The following is a 15,000-nucleotide window of genomic DNA, read 5'->3' on the forward strand; positions in this document are numbered from 1 at the left end:
ATAAATAAATAAATAAATAAATAAATAAATAAATATATATATATATATATATATATATATATATATATATATATATATATATATATATATATATATATATATTGAATAATTAAATTTAAGGAAGACAGTCTTGAGTGATACAGCAGATCAGATTACCAAAAAAAGAAGCAGGAAAAGCAGAGAAGCATAGGCTATTCAGCCTATGGACCTTTATTTCTAAAGGTCTGGATGAGATGGTGGGAGGAAGGTGAGGAAATGGCTAGAGAAATGCAAGTAATTGATAAGTAAGGGCAAGATAGGGCTAAGAAGGGACTGATATTATTATTTTTTTTTTTCTAATCTCAATTCCACTTCAGTGTACATTGAACACTGAAGTGGAACTGAGATTAGAAAACACTGGTTGCCCCTAAATACTTTTATTTAAGGAAAATAGAATAGATTCTGTGGACACTGACCAGTCTCTAGAGAGAGAGAGAGAGAGAGAGAGAGAGAGAGAGAGAGAGAGAGAGAGAGAGAGAGAGAGAGAGAGAGAGAGAGAGAGAGAGAGAGAGAGAGAGAGAGAGAAAGCCTGCTTACTTAGCTCCTTCATAGCTGATGACAAGATTCTGAGAACATTCCTTAAATAAATTTCTAATCTGTTGATCATAGATGATATTTGTTGCTGCAGGAAGGCCACTGAGTATCACTGTTCTGAAGGGGTCATGTCCAGTGAGCTCTCTACACACCTCCCGCTGATAATCTTCAGGCACAGTTCTTCTGTAGTAATGTGGGAAGAAAGCTGCAGCCATGCACATCTGAAAATAGTGTCAACTAAATATTTTCATCTTATCCTTTTTACTATTAAATTTTTTTGAGCTTCAGTGGGCTGTCTAAAGGATTCACTGAAGATTCCAGAAAAGTTTCCTGAAAGTAAATCCAATCCAGTTGCTCAAGCTATTGATCAAGTTATAGCAACTCTTGTGCAGTTACTCTCCACACTATAATATTCATTAAAATACAAAGCTGACATATAGCTCAGGGTAAAAACTAAAGAACTGAGCACTATCAACATTAACACAAATTTGGTTTTCTAAAATTTACTTTAAAAAATTCATTACCCCAAACTATCTTTCTACCTCTTGACTGCATTTTTCAAGCAATAAACAATTAGGATATATTCATTTACATACAAAAACTTTAAAGGTAATAATCCTGAAGTTTCACTCTGTACCAATTATTTGTGTACATCTCATTTATGACAAATTTATCACTTTCCTGTTCAACACACATAATGCACTAACTTTTTTCCCTCCTTAGATATCTTTTCTGAGCTGCCTTAGTATATATAAACAGTTGAGTCCCTAACTGTTGTATAGCCAAACTATGTAACTATTATATCTCACATTTCACTAAATCTTAGTTTTTAACTCCAATAGGTACTATCATCATTCAGTTGTTTTACTTTTTGTACAAAAATTGCATAAAGGTGAGAAATGAATAGATAACTAAACTATGAATGTACCAAGGAGTTCCAAGAGGGCAGCCAGTAGGTGCCATGACAAGATGGCATCCCACATTATATTATAACTTGACAAGCCTGGGGCCAACCCCATAGAAACCTATTTACAAAAAGGCCTATTGTTAGTATTATGCAATGTTTCATCAATAAAAGTTTTTAATTTAACTGAATTCTCTAGGCTTACTAAGAAATGATAAAAGGCAAAGTTTCCCTAATACTCATAACTTCTAAATGTTCTATACTTTCTTACATATCTTATTCTTGTTTGCCTTGTAAATAAGATTATTGTATGACAAAGTTTACTCAAATGAAATAACACAGATAAGGATTTCTGAGCACTGCCATCTCTTTGGTAGTCTATAGAGGTTTTAGATATTATGAGTACAACTTTACACACACACACACACACACACACACACACACACACACACACTGCCAGAGAGGAAGGACATATGTGGGCCACACTCTGCTTGGACATCACATCCGGCTGAAACAGTGCACCTGCCTAGGCTGTACACGAGGTGGGACCTATGTCTCAGTAGTGGTGTCCTGTCTCCATAGCAATCTAAGTGATTAAAGATGGGAAAAATGAGGAAGAGAAGAGTTAGGGGAAGCAATTGAATAAAGCAATCTGGATTTGTTAACATTCACTCCCAGCACAGGGAGTGGGCTGATCAAAGGCAAAAGATTAGATTTCTCTGGTTTTGAGAACGTAATACGTAAGAAAATGTGCGATTTGGAGAAGGAAAAGCTGTCATCACCAGGTGAGATGGTATTACACAGGAAAATATGTGAATTGGAATGGAACCTAAAGCAAGTATTAGAAAAAATGTCTCAAATGGAAAATAAACAAAATCTTACATGTGAAGAATGTGTGTTAAAGAGTGAATGTGAAGAATTAAAGAAACAACTGAACACTAATGAGAAGATAGTGGAGGTAAATAACACTAAGATGGAGAAATTAAGTGAAAGACAAGATGTCTGGAAAAAAGAACAAGAACAGGAGAAAGTTAACCTCAAGGAAGTTATGGAAAGGCAACTCTGAACATAGTAAGGGATTCTGTCGAAAAAAGAAATGTGTAATTGCTTTTGGGTTAAAGGAAAAAGTCTTGCCTATTAAACATGCAAGAGAGCAACATGAAAAGAATGTAGCTGAGAAATTGGTAGAAACAGTATGTGAGGAACAAGACGAGGGATATAAGCCCAAAGAAGAAATAGAGGAAGTGTTCAGGATAGGCAAATATGAAGAAAACAAACATAGGCCATTGAAAATTAGGATGAGATCACAAGATGCTACTGAAGAACTAATCACAAGATTCATATTTCTTCTGTAGCTACCTTTTTAATCTTTCCATGTCCTCTTATATCTCTCGTGTCCCACTTTATCAGGTCTTCTCTATTGAGCACCTCTATATTCTTCATGATTCTATAAATTGCTATCAAATCTCCTATTTCCCTTCTTTATTCCAGTGTTGTTGATCCCAGTTTTGATAGCCTCACCTCATACAACATTTCATACAAGCTTGGAACTAATCTTATTGCTGCTTTTTGAATCCTTTCAAGTTTCCTGATCTTTTTTGTGCCTGGTGACCACACTGCTACTGCATATTCCAATCTTGGCCTTGTCAGAGTGATCAATGTTTTTACCATTTCTTTATATGCATGAGTAAATGTAGATATATGGAACAGACTGATGAGAAAGTAGTGTGTGCAGAGATATATGAATTTAAGGCCATGTTAGACACCATGAGATACAAAGATGGGACAGCACAAGCATAGCTCCTCTCCTGTACATTACAACTAGGTAAACACACACAAACAAATAAATAAATAAATAAATAAATAAATAAATAAATAATAAATAAATAAATAAAATACATATAATAAAAAAATAAATAAATGAAGCACAAACCTTCAATATCAGTGTCTGATCCTTTCTTGGAGTGCTCTGGTGGGTCTGAATGATAATTTTCAGCCTTTTGAGGCGATCTGTAAGGTCTTCCACTAGCTTATGCACATCTTGAAGGGTGCCCAGTTGTACATAACTATGCTTTGCCCATTCTTTTTCTGCCTTGCCACCAGGCAGAAGAAATTCACCTCTGCTCTGCATATTCTGCCAAACCTATTTTAGAACAAAACACTATTAACAATCCAAAAATCCTAATAATTCAAATTTTCAAAGGCAGCAGATCTCCAAGGCCTTCAAATATTCCCACCTTAATACATTATAACCAATATCCCCAATCACTGCCATCTCTTTACCACCTTTAATCATTAGTTCCATATTTTCCCAATAATCTTTTAACAACTGTTTATGTATGCAACCAGTATTTTCCTTTCTTACTTCTCCATTTTTCTTTAATCTGTACACTTTTTGTCTGCTTTTTCCTTGATTATACTCCACCCTTGTTGCTATTACTATTTCTTTGTTTTCATTCTTTCCATATTTCCTCCATAAGCTGCAACTGTTTTCCTCTACTTTAATTTGCGTGTCCAAAGTTATTTTAGTCCCTGTAAAACATTATTTCCGATTCCTTTTTTCACTTTTTTGTCACTTAACTTTTATTCCCTTCTTATTACAGAATTGTATAACATGCAATATCATAAATGTAATACTAGCTCTCCTTTTCACCTTTTAGTCACTTAACTCTTGTAATTACAATATTGCTATAATTTTATATACAATATTCTATTTCCTTTATATAAAAGTTCTTAACAGTGTCTCCTCCAATGTTTGTTATGTACTTGTCTGAGATTTTATGGCCCAATTACCTCCTTTAGCATCTGTACTACTTCATCACCCTTATTCTTAAATGTGCAGTCCTCTTCCTGATAGGGTAGTTTTATTACCTTTTTAACATCTCTAGTACCTTATTACCTTTTATCTTCAATGAAACATTCTTTTCTTTTCATCTGTATAAAATAATAAATTGTATATGTTGCATCCCAGACTAAGCTTTAACTTTGCATGATGTAAATCAGCCACTTCCTTCTCTTTCACATCCTTATCTCCTTTAACTTCCTCTCTGACTTAAAAACTTCATTGCTTACAAAATCCTTAACACAGTTTTTCAATTCTCTTATAACTCCATCATCCCTCTTCAGTTCTTTATTTTCCCACTTCAATCTTTACATTTTTATTTATCACTATTAATTTTCACTAGTTGCTAAATCTAATTTTTCATTCCTTGATGCTTTATTTCCCATTCACTTTCCTTGTTTTACTAACATGATAAATATTTAGCTTCCAGTTGTTCCTCCTTTTTTTTCACTTCATAAAGTGTGTGGGGGAGAGGGAAAGAAGGGAACAAAAATGGAAAATAACAAACTGAATTGAAAACAAACCAAGGTAAAATATTCTCCTTACATCATAGGTGTTGAGAACAGCCAGACAGTCCGAGAAAGATCCATATGCCCATGATACTTTGGAGAGGAAGGCATTGAGTTCATCTTGGAAAGGTCGAGCATGGAAGGATTTCAAAGATAAGCTCGCAGCTGAAAGAACAATGAAATTATCAATACAGTTGTGGCAAAGAAAAATGCTACATGCAGACAAATGCAACTCGGTAAAGTGAGGGACACCATTTTGTTTCCTGTTCCAGTGGGCAGAGTTGGGAGCAAGGCAATGTGGTAAGTGGGGCTCTCGCCACACCATATCACACAGCCAACCCTCATGGCACACTGCGGGCTGGTTGAGGGGGGGGGGTGGTCTGTACTTCACTTCCAATGTGGCCATAGCCCAAACTTTACTTCCCTATAGTTTCACTCCACCTGATCACAATGGTGCATAAGCAGCTCAGCATGGAGAGAAAGGCTCGTGCTCTTGCCTTGTTGGAACAAGGGATGCCTGTGACTTGTGTAGCAGAGGAGGTGGGGGATGTGCCGCCAAACCATTCACTGCTTGCGTGGCACCACTGCCGCCCTACCTCCCGGGGCAACTCCACCCAGGAAGAAAGGCTCTGGTGGACCCAGGAAGACATTCCCCAGGATGGACAAGATGTTAAAGTGCGAAGTGATGTCTAACCCATTCATTGCAGCAACTACACTAAAATCGAAGCACCCAGACCTGCTCAGGAACGTCAGTGTTAGGATGATAAGGCACCGCCTTCAAAAGGACCTGGGTTTACCCACACACTGTATCGCCAAGAAACCCTTCCTCACAAACTGTATAAGGAAGAAACACCTTGCTTTCTGCCGTAAATTCAAACATTGGAGACCAGAGGCCTAGAAGAAGGTAATGTTCAGTGATGAAAGTACCTTTAAGCTGATCAGGGGAGTGTTCAAGATTGTGTGCCACCCAATAGGCTCCTCCCGGTTTGACCCAAAGTACACAGTAAAGGCAGTGAAACACCCGGAGAGTGTTAAGGTGTAATGGGTAGGGGAGGTTTGTACTTCCTTCCTAAGAATATTACCAAGAAAGGGAGCAATTACATCAAAGTGTTGAAGGAACATTTCCTGCCTTTCTGGGAGATTCATGGGTGTGACTATTTCATACACAACAAAGCTCCATCACACAGGTCTAAGCAGGTGAAGAGTTTCCTACAGCACCACAGAATTAATGTGTTGGAGTGGCCAGGTAACTTGCCATATCTCAACCCCATCGAAAACGCCTGGCATATCATGAAGAACAAGGTTCAAGAAGAAAAGCCGTCCAACATCGACAAGCTGAAGGAGGCAATGGAGAGGCTGTTTTTCACTATGGACGCCTCCTATTTTGCTGCATTGTCTGAATCTATCCCCAAAAGACTTAATGAAAAAAAAAAAAAAAAAAAAAAAAGTAACATGACCAAGTACTAAGTGTAAAGTTTTCAGCCCAATAAAGCCCATGTGAGTTGCCAAATCATGTTTTATTGACTGTATTAGGTGAGGGTAACATTTTTCTTTGCCATGACTGTATAACAATAATAAAACTGAAAATCAAATATATGATACTGGTGAGCCAAAGATATAAAAAAGAGAAGCAGTTCACTATTTTACTATTGCATTAGGATAGATGGAAAAGGGGTGACAAAAATTTTATGCAGTAAGGCTGTGAGAGATTTTAGGCATACAGTTAGCAAGATCAGAAGGGCAGTTAGTATGAAAAAAAAGTGATAGGAGACTGCAAAAGATGAAGAGAGACTGAAGACAGTCAGCTTGAGAGGAGTTGATATGATGAAATGCTTTTGATTTCACCCAGTTTAGCAAAGCAGTATGAGAGGAATCATCCCATATATGTGAAGTGTACTCCACACATGAACGGAAAAGGCCCCTGAACAGAGCAACTGTGGGGGAGGAGATATACTGGCAGAGACAACTTAGGATAGCAAACTTCATGGAAGCTTTTTTTTTTAGCTAGTAATAAGATGTGAAGTTTCCACTTTGAATTATTAGTAAATAACAGACCAAAGATGTTCAGTGTAGAAAAGGTATGGTTAAGTGTCATTGGAGAGGAGGGGATGATTATCTTGAACTTTTCAGGCCTTGAACAACACCAAGTTTGCTCTGCCAAGCATCAAACAACACCAAGTTTGCTCTGTACCAATCATAAATTTTAGAAATACCAGGCATCCAGTTGCTTCCCTCCATGAGTTGTTTAATTCCTGAAGGCTTGAACATCTACGAAAAGATGTGAAAAATACAGATTGCTATTATAAGCATAGGAGTGGATAGGATAACAAGTTTGGCTCAGATCATTGATGAATAGTAAGAAGGTGACAGGACAGAACCCTGAGAAACACTGTTGCTAATGGATTTGAGAGAAGAACCGTGACCATCTAATGCAGCAGCAACAGAATGGTCAGAATGAACACTTAAAGCAAAGTTATACAGAGAAGAGTAGAAGCCATAGGAGGGTAGTTTGGAAATCAAAGTTTTGTGCCAGACTTTACCAAATACTTCTGATATGTCTAAGGCAACAACAAAAGTTTTACCACTATCCCTAAAAGAGGATTACTATGACTTAGCAAAGAAAGCCAGATCACTGGTATAATGGCCATCAGAGAATCTATACTGGCAATCAGATTTAAGGTTAAGAAGCAATAAAATCTAAGAATGTTCCTGTTAACAATAGACTAAAAAACTCTAGTGGCAGGAAATTAAAGCAATATGGTAAAAGCTTGAAGGATAGCATGGTCATCCTTCTAGGAACAGGCAGGATGTGGGCAAACTTCCAGCATATGTACATATGTTGACAGACAGACAGCTGGTAGAGTTTGACCAAGCAATGTGCAAGCATAAAGGCACACTTTTGGAGAACAGTAGCAGACCCTATCAGATCCATAAGCTTTCCAAAGGTTAAGGTCAGTAAGGGCACGAAAAACATAATTGAAAAGCATCTTAATAAGAGGCATGGAATAGTCGGAGGGTGGAGTAGAGGGATGAAGAAGCCCTGAAGCTTCTTCAGATAGAAGGTAGAGCTTTAAGTAAAGGTTTGAGCTAAGAGTTGAGCTTTAGAGATAGATAAGATGGTAGTGGTGCCATCATGGAGGCTAGTAAAGTTAAAGACTAGTTCACCAGGATGGTCAGTAGAGGAGAGGAAAGCCAAAGCTGGTGAACAGGCATATAACATAGGTGAATTTAGTTTGAGAGTGACTCTAAAATGGAAGATAGATAATTCAGTAGACTCAAGAGGATGGGTACAAGAAGTTAGGTCACTGCACATAAGCATATCCGACTCTGGATTGAAAGTGAGGATACAGAAAATAGGAGGGAACAATGATGAAATTACTGTCAACTGCCTCAGACACCTGCATTTCAGTGAGAAGTTGAGGTTTAGTAGAGGAAAGGTGATGTTCCACAGGCCGAAAATTAGATCTAAGGCCACAGATGTTGCAAAGTTAATGAAGAAAAGTTGATGGCGGGTGTCAAGACAATTAGGATCAATATCAGAAAAGCAGTCTGATCTGGAGAAATTTGTGGTCCCCTCCCCTAATGGGTGCTCTGAGGCTGGGTTATGAGTCACCACTGAGAATTTTGGATTTTTGGTGAAAGGTGTGTGTTAGTGTGTGCGTATGTGTTAGGTGCATGTATTGTTGGGTGACAGAAGAGAGTTGTACTCGTATTTAAAAGACAGGCTGTGACTGCTGTCTTGTGTTGCGAGACACAAAGGTGCGGAATAAAAATACTTTTTATTACCTTATTTTATCTGTTGGAATCAAGTTATGAATGCTGGAAAAATATATTTTAAAGTACCAATAAAACAAAAAGGATAATTCTTCAAGGGCTCTGGGTGTTAACTGATGTTTTCCTATAATTTCAATAATTCCCACAAGGAGAGATCTCAATGACACAAATCGGTTGCCAAATGTTGAACTTTGCTGCTGTACATATGTTCCATATATCAGCATACCCTGTTTCCCTTGTATTAACATGATTATATCACTTACAGATTAGCACATTCATGGATTTTTGCCCAAACTTGTTATCCATGAGTTGTGAGAGTAAAGTGAAAGAGGCAATGACTTTACATGTGAAGAAAGATAAAATTCTTCCTTGCACTCCTCACTTATAACCTATATTTCACATTTTCACACTGGTCACCAAATTTGTGACTCACATGTCCTCCCAAATATTTTCTCAAGAGCAGGCTTATGATGAGCTGAAGACACTAGCCATGCAAAGTCGGGCTTGGAATCTAGATGCATTAGAATAAAAATTTGTATCTAGGCATCACGACAGTCATGGAGACACTGAGTGAGAGCATAATAGCAGTGTGAAGACCTACGAGTCAGGCTGCTCAAAAATCACCATGTGAACTTCAAAAGGAGAGCAGGAAAAGACAAACCAGAAAAACCCATGACTTACCCTTTTCTTGTAGCCCGAAAAACCCGTAACCCACCCTTTAAGGGTTAAGAAACCTGTCTGAACCATAACTTGCAATAAATCAAATCCACAGGCCACCCATCGAAGTCTTTAAAAGGAAGGCTTACAGGTGGTATAATGTTCAAATAATGAAGAAACTAGTAATAAAAATAAATACTACTACTACTACTATTACTACTACTATTACTACCAATAATAATAGTGCTAATAATATAATAATAATAATAATAATAATAATAATAATAATAATAATAATAATAATAATAATAATAATAATAATAATAAATTAATCAAATTAAAAATAGCATTTGTATTGTCATGAATGCTAAGCCAGCATAACCATTTGGGAACATAAGGTTTACACTCTATTCATCAACCAGGAGAAAGGCAGTTACTTCAGATTTGATTACTTAAGATCAGTATTAATTTTCTTCATATTTTTGTTTTAGGTTGGTTAACAGTTTTCTGTTTCAGTTATGCTGCATCAAATTTCAAAATTATTAATAAAATGTTAAAAACTCACCAATGATGACGCACTCTCTGAGGCAACCCAAGATGTGGCCCATTACAATCAACTTTGCCAGATGTGGATCTATTGGTAGGTGAACTATGACCTTCCCTAAATATGTCATATCACCATCAAGATGGGATCTACATCCACCTGCTGTGACAGATAAAGCTCCCATCTGAAAAAAGTGATGTGTAAAAATAACTCCATATATAAATATTAAGTTCATATACATACAGTGGAACCTCAGCTGTCAAATGCCTTTGATTTCAAACATGAGAGATACTGAACAATTTTCAAGCAAATGTATTGGTTTCCACCAAATGTATGAGGCAAAAAAGCTAACAGAGGATCTAGAATGGGATGGATGGACATGGTTGTGAAGCAGATACAAGAGTGATATCTTTGAAGCAAGAAATATTATACATAATAAAAATGGATGGAATGATAATGAATCCACAAAAAAAAAAGATATAGCCTCTAGGGGCTATATGAGAGATTTGCCCTCATCTGATACACTCATCTGGGCAGATGTACAGATGGGATGAGGCTGACTATGGGATGTAAACTAGTTAATTAAGTTTTAAATGTTAATTTCTACATAATAATAGTGAGCTCTTCTCTCCATTATACTATTTTTATATATATATATATATATATATATATATATATATATATATATATATATATATATATATATATATATATATATATTTGATTGCCTGAAAAGCTTACACCAAACTTATGAACAATATCTTCAAAACTTTTAAATACAAAAGTTTACACAGGTCCTTGATAAATTATTCAAATATTTCAAAATGTTTAAAGAAAAGCAGGGATGTCCCAGTTCTGTCTGTTAGATCCTGATGCAGAGACCCTCTCATGGTGCCCAACAGATGCTTGTCGAGTATGATTAATGAGGATTGACCCTTTACGCCTTTAAACCTCGAGATTAAAAGGTGACTATTTATTCTTAGAGAAAGCTTGTGAGAAAAACTGAGGGAGAGTGCACTTTGTCTCAGCTACCTTAAGTCGAAAAGGGTACATCAGCCTAGCATAAACACAGATAAATTTCATTCATAAATCTAAATGTTACAGTTATTACCTGCTTTAGAATCAGGATTGTACGACAAATGTCACCCATATCAGGAGGGTCCAGGGCCAAAGCTAAGATGGAATGAGGCTCACCCATGTCAAGCACTTTAGTCTTCAGTATCACCTGGCTAAGAGGAGTGTGACACATCTCTGGTGTGGAATAGTCTGGCAAAGTCTGAAGAAGCAACATAATAACATTATGGAATATAAAACTACTTAACATTTTTCAATGCTGACTTTCAAAATTATGGGATGTAAACTAGTAAATTAGCTTTGTCAGTGTTAATTTACACATAGAATCTTATCATCACTGAACAATTTCAAACACTGTATAATTTCTTTTAATATCAATAACAAATTACATCTACTTTCTAAGATGAACACAAAAAACAAACAGCCATTTAAAATATTGTGAGCAAACCCTGAGTTGCTTGAAAAAAATTTTGGCCAGGCAGCCTTGGTCAACCAAGACCTTTCATAAAAAAATGTATACATTTGAGGGTGAACAAATGTGACAAAAAAAATTACTGATAAGGCGTCACTAGGCTTATATTGCCTGCAGGTCATTATATGGCTGTCAGTGTTTTGCCTACCATCATAGGGAGGAAGCAACCCCTCTTATGAACAACTTGCAATCATGGATTTTCTGGACTCCTATGATTTTTTTGGGCCATTCCATTCCATAACTAGCAGAAAGAAGCAAAACTTGGATATCATCTCCAAGACAGTTGCACTATAAAAGACAGGGCACCAAGCAGAAGAGGCTGTTGGTTAAATTTATGTTAGTCATCATTCAATCAGGTGATGGATTAAGGGGCTGGTGTGACAAGTCCCTGGCGGTCCATGCAAGGCTTGCCAGGTGAGTGACAAGCACCACTTGTGGATAATTGATGTGTATAAAACGACTGCTCAACCTCAGCTTCCCCACAATGTCACAAAATTGTCAGCCATGTTGGTGTTGTGGTGATATCATTCAGTCACAGGCAGTCTCATGCAATACTGAAAGTCCACATCATCTTCCAAGCAATGTGCAAGCACAAAGGCACAGTTATGGTGAACAACAGCAGAGACCTCATCAGGTCCATAAACTTTCCAAAGGAGGCAACACTGGCACACCAATTTAGAAACCACTCTGGAAGGTGATAGTTATTTCTCTATACACAGAAACTTGTTCTTGTATCAAGTATAATGTCATAAATTACATCTGCTAAACAAACTTTTGTCCATGATAATTAAATTTATTTTCTATCTTTAGTACTTTAAATATATAACTCAGCACATATTCACTACTTTCCACTTTCCTTTATTTCAAATAAACTACAACTTTCTATAAAACTAGCCACACAAGTTTTGCAGTTTATGAAATAAATGTATGACAAAATACACAAACCTCATAAAATGGTTTAGGAACTAGGCAGTATACTCTGCCTGAGGACACTCGCCCACACCTCCCTGCCCTCTGCTTACACGAAGCTTTGGATGTCCAGGCAAGCTTGAGTGAAGTATAGTTGGTTATCTCATCACAAGTCAGCACTTTAGTTAGGCAGAAATCAATCACTGTAAAGTTTAAAAAGATATCTAATCATCCAGCTCTGCTTTGGATACAAGATTTTTGGAAATTTAAATAACTCATTAGTTAGTAAAGATGAAAAAAAAAAAAAATGTATGGAAATTACTTTTAATTACCAAACAACATTAATTCAATATGATATATTCTAACTATAATAAGTTATATGCTCCTTATAAAGAAACCAGATATAGAGCACAAAAGTCTATAAAATTTTGTATACAGACAACCTTATCAACTATACCTACCCATATATTACTTGTATCTTCTTTTCTGCAATTAGATATACACTGATGGCCTCATCCAAGCTTAAAACATCTAATGTACTAAGACAGCTTTTAACATTTTTTCCAGTTCCCAACCCATTCACATTGAAACATACAACTTCAAATAACTCATTAATCTTTGTCTACTGTTACAACATAGACCCTTTCTTCAACCTATTAAATTAAGAGGATACTGACAATTAGCTAGTCCATTCCAATTTTAGCATCTGGTTGGTAAAGCAGAAACATAAATAGCTGCTATTAGGTGGTCATGCACTTGAGCCTCATCCAGGCTCGTCACTGCTCCTGTAAATAAGGGGTGGGGGAAATGAGCCAGCCAACAGATTTTCCAACTGATGCACCCATAGATAAACTTGACTCAGATTTCACATAGATAAGGATAGGACCTGGGCTACCCATCATGCATTTGTTGTGTTCACATTTTCCCCTCACTCACTCTGTCACTCATTAGCAACTTTTAATCTTTAATCCTGGGAGCATGACTCAATTCATCTAGTGAAGAAGCTTAAAAAAATTAATAGCTAATGAGTGGTGCACTCTTTCCCTCAATTCCATCCTGCAAGCTTTATCAAAAGCAAGAACTACCAAATGGCGTGGACAGGCTGAGATACCATCACTAAGATGAATATCATTCCCTCTCTTTCATATATATATATATATATATATATATATATATATATATATATATATATATATATATATATATATATATATATACATATATATATATATATATGAGGCGCGCGGTGCAACAACGACGTAACCGAGAAATGGAAGTTTCGAGAAAAACGCGCTCAAAGTTAAACACTGATTGCGCACAATAGGATACCCTTAAATAAGTAAGTATTATACATCATTTGAAAGGTCTTGGGTAGTTCTGTTTGGGGATGTAGGTTTCGAAGTGATAGGTGACGATTTTGGGTGGATGACTTACGCGTTAATTAACGCGTATACCGTAGGTAATAATTTTTTTTCCCGATATTGTTTTCATTTGTTAATAATGTGTTAGAGCCTATTACACATAGTATTAGGTGAAAGTTTCATGAAGATTGGTACATAAATAAATTTTTTATGAATTTTTTTCCGAGCGTAAAAAATAAAACTTACTCATTACCGGCTCATTACCGGCTCATTACCGCTCGACTTTGAGCCTTAGTACAGGTGCTTAGATGGTCGAATATGACTTGGCCGATATCACCACGAGACTTTTACACCCTTCTACCACACGGAGCAGGCAAAAACACGAAATCTCAAATTTCACGGTTACGTCGTTGTTGCACCGCGCGCCTCATATATACACACACACACACACACACACACACACACACACACACATACCATATTTTCTGCCATATGACACACTCCCCCCCAGCCCCACCCACCCCCCCCCCAAAAAAAAAAAAAAAAAAAAAAAAAACATGCGTCTTATACCCCAATGGTTAGGTTTGGGTAGGCCTATGGGTTATAGTTACCAGTACTAGAGTAACACCTAAACACCACTGTTTGCCCCAGGATGAAATGTATATATTTATATATTATTAGATAATGATTACAAATCGAAAGTGCTAAAAATTACTAGATAAAGATTATGAATCAAAATAATACTAAAATACAAAAGCCAATTGCTGCAACTCTGAAGCACATCACTCAATGGCCTTACCTTATGCGAATAAAATTTGTGGTAAATTTATTAAGGTAATGAATAGCTTTATGCTAAAGTCATATGGCCATGGCCATAATTTATATGGAGAAAATGGCTTTAGCTGGTTATGTTTTGTACACTTACCATGAAACACGGCTGTGCATGTAACTTGTAGCATCAAGATCGATCAGAGGCCTTAACATGCCCGGGAGTGTTTTGTTTACCATTTCAAGTTGACAACTCCTTGGAGTAGGAGCACTGTAACTTTTTAGCCAATAGTGGAACATCTTGAACACATAGAAAGGCAGAAAACAACATAAGGTAGTATTATAGTCATAACTGTTCAGAGACAGTTATGATCACTGATAAACTGGTATGATATTTTCTGCTCTTCTGTGTTGGCTTGAGCTGCAACTTTGACCTCCCCTCCTTCCGCGGCCTCGCTGCACAAGACTTACTTCTTTCTCTCACCCCTATTCTGTCCATCTCTCTAACGCAAGAGTTAACCAGTATTCTCAGTCATTCATCCCTTTCTCTGGTAAACTCCGGAACTCCCTGCCTGCTTCTGTATTTCCACCTTCCTATGACTTGAATTCCTTC

General features: G+C 36.8%; 1 protein-coding gene across 6 annotated transcripts in view; it reads right to left on the reverse strand.

Annotated features, from left to right (window-relative positions):
• LOC135099938 (ATP-dependent RNA helicase TDRD9-like) overlaps positions 1 to 15,000 on the reverse strand; it is a 94,193-nt gene that overhangs the window by 39,288 nt on the left and 39,905 nt on the right. For all 6 annotated transcript variants that reach the window (XR_010268456.1, XR_010268457.1, XM_064002664.1 and 3 more), the window contains 6 exons: positions 12,295 to 12,461; positions 10,915 to 11,079; positions 9,825 to 9,987; positions 4,866 to 4,993; positions 3,411 to 3,620; positions 577 to 794 (listed from right to left, as the gene is read on the reverse strand). Coding sequence is in view for 4 of the 6 variants with exons in the window: in XM_064002664.1 (XP_063858734.1) it covers positions 577 to 794; positions 3,411 to 3,620; positions 4,866 to 4,993; positions 9,825 to 9,987; positions 10,915 to 11,079; positions 12,295 to 12,461 (1,051 nt within the window). In the remaining 2 variants the exon portion in view is untranslated. The remainder of the gene's footprint in view (positions 1 to 576; positions 795 to 3,410; positions 3,621 to 4,865; positions 4,994 to 9,824; positions 9,988 to 10,914; positions 11,080 to 12,294; positions 12,462 to 15,000) is intronic.

The sequence above is a fragment of the Scylla paramamosain genome, chromosome 4 (assembly GCF_035594125.1).
Source record: "Scylla paramamosain isolate STU-SP2022 chromosome 4, ASM3559412v1, whole genome shotgun sequence".
Taxonomy (NCBI): Eukaryota; Metazoa; Arthropoda; class Malacostraca; order Decapoda; family Portunidae; genus Scylla; species Scylla paramamosain.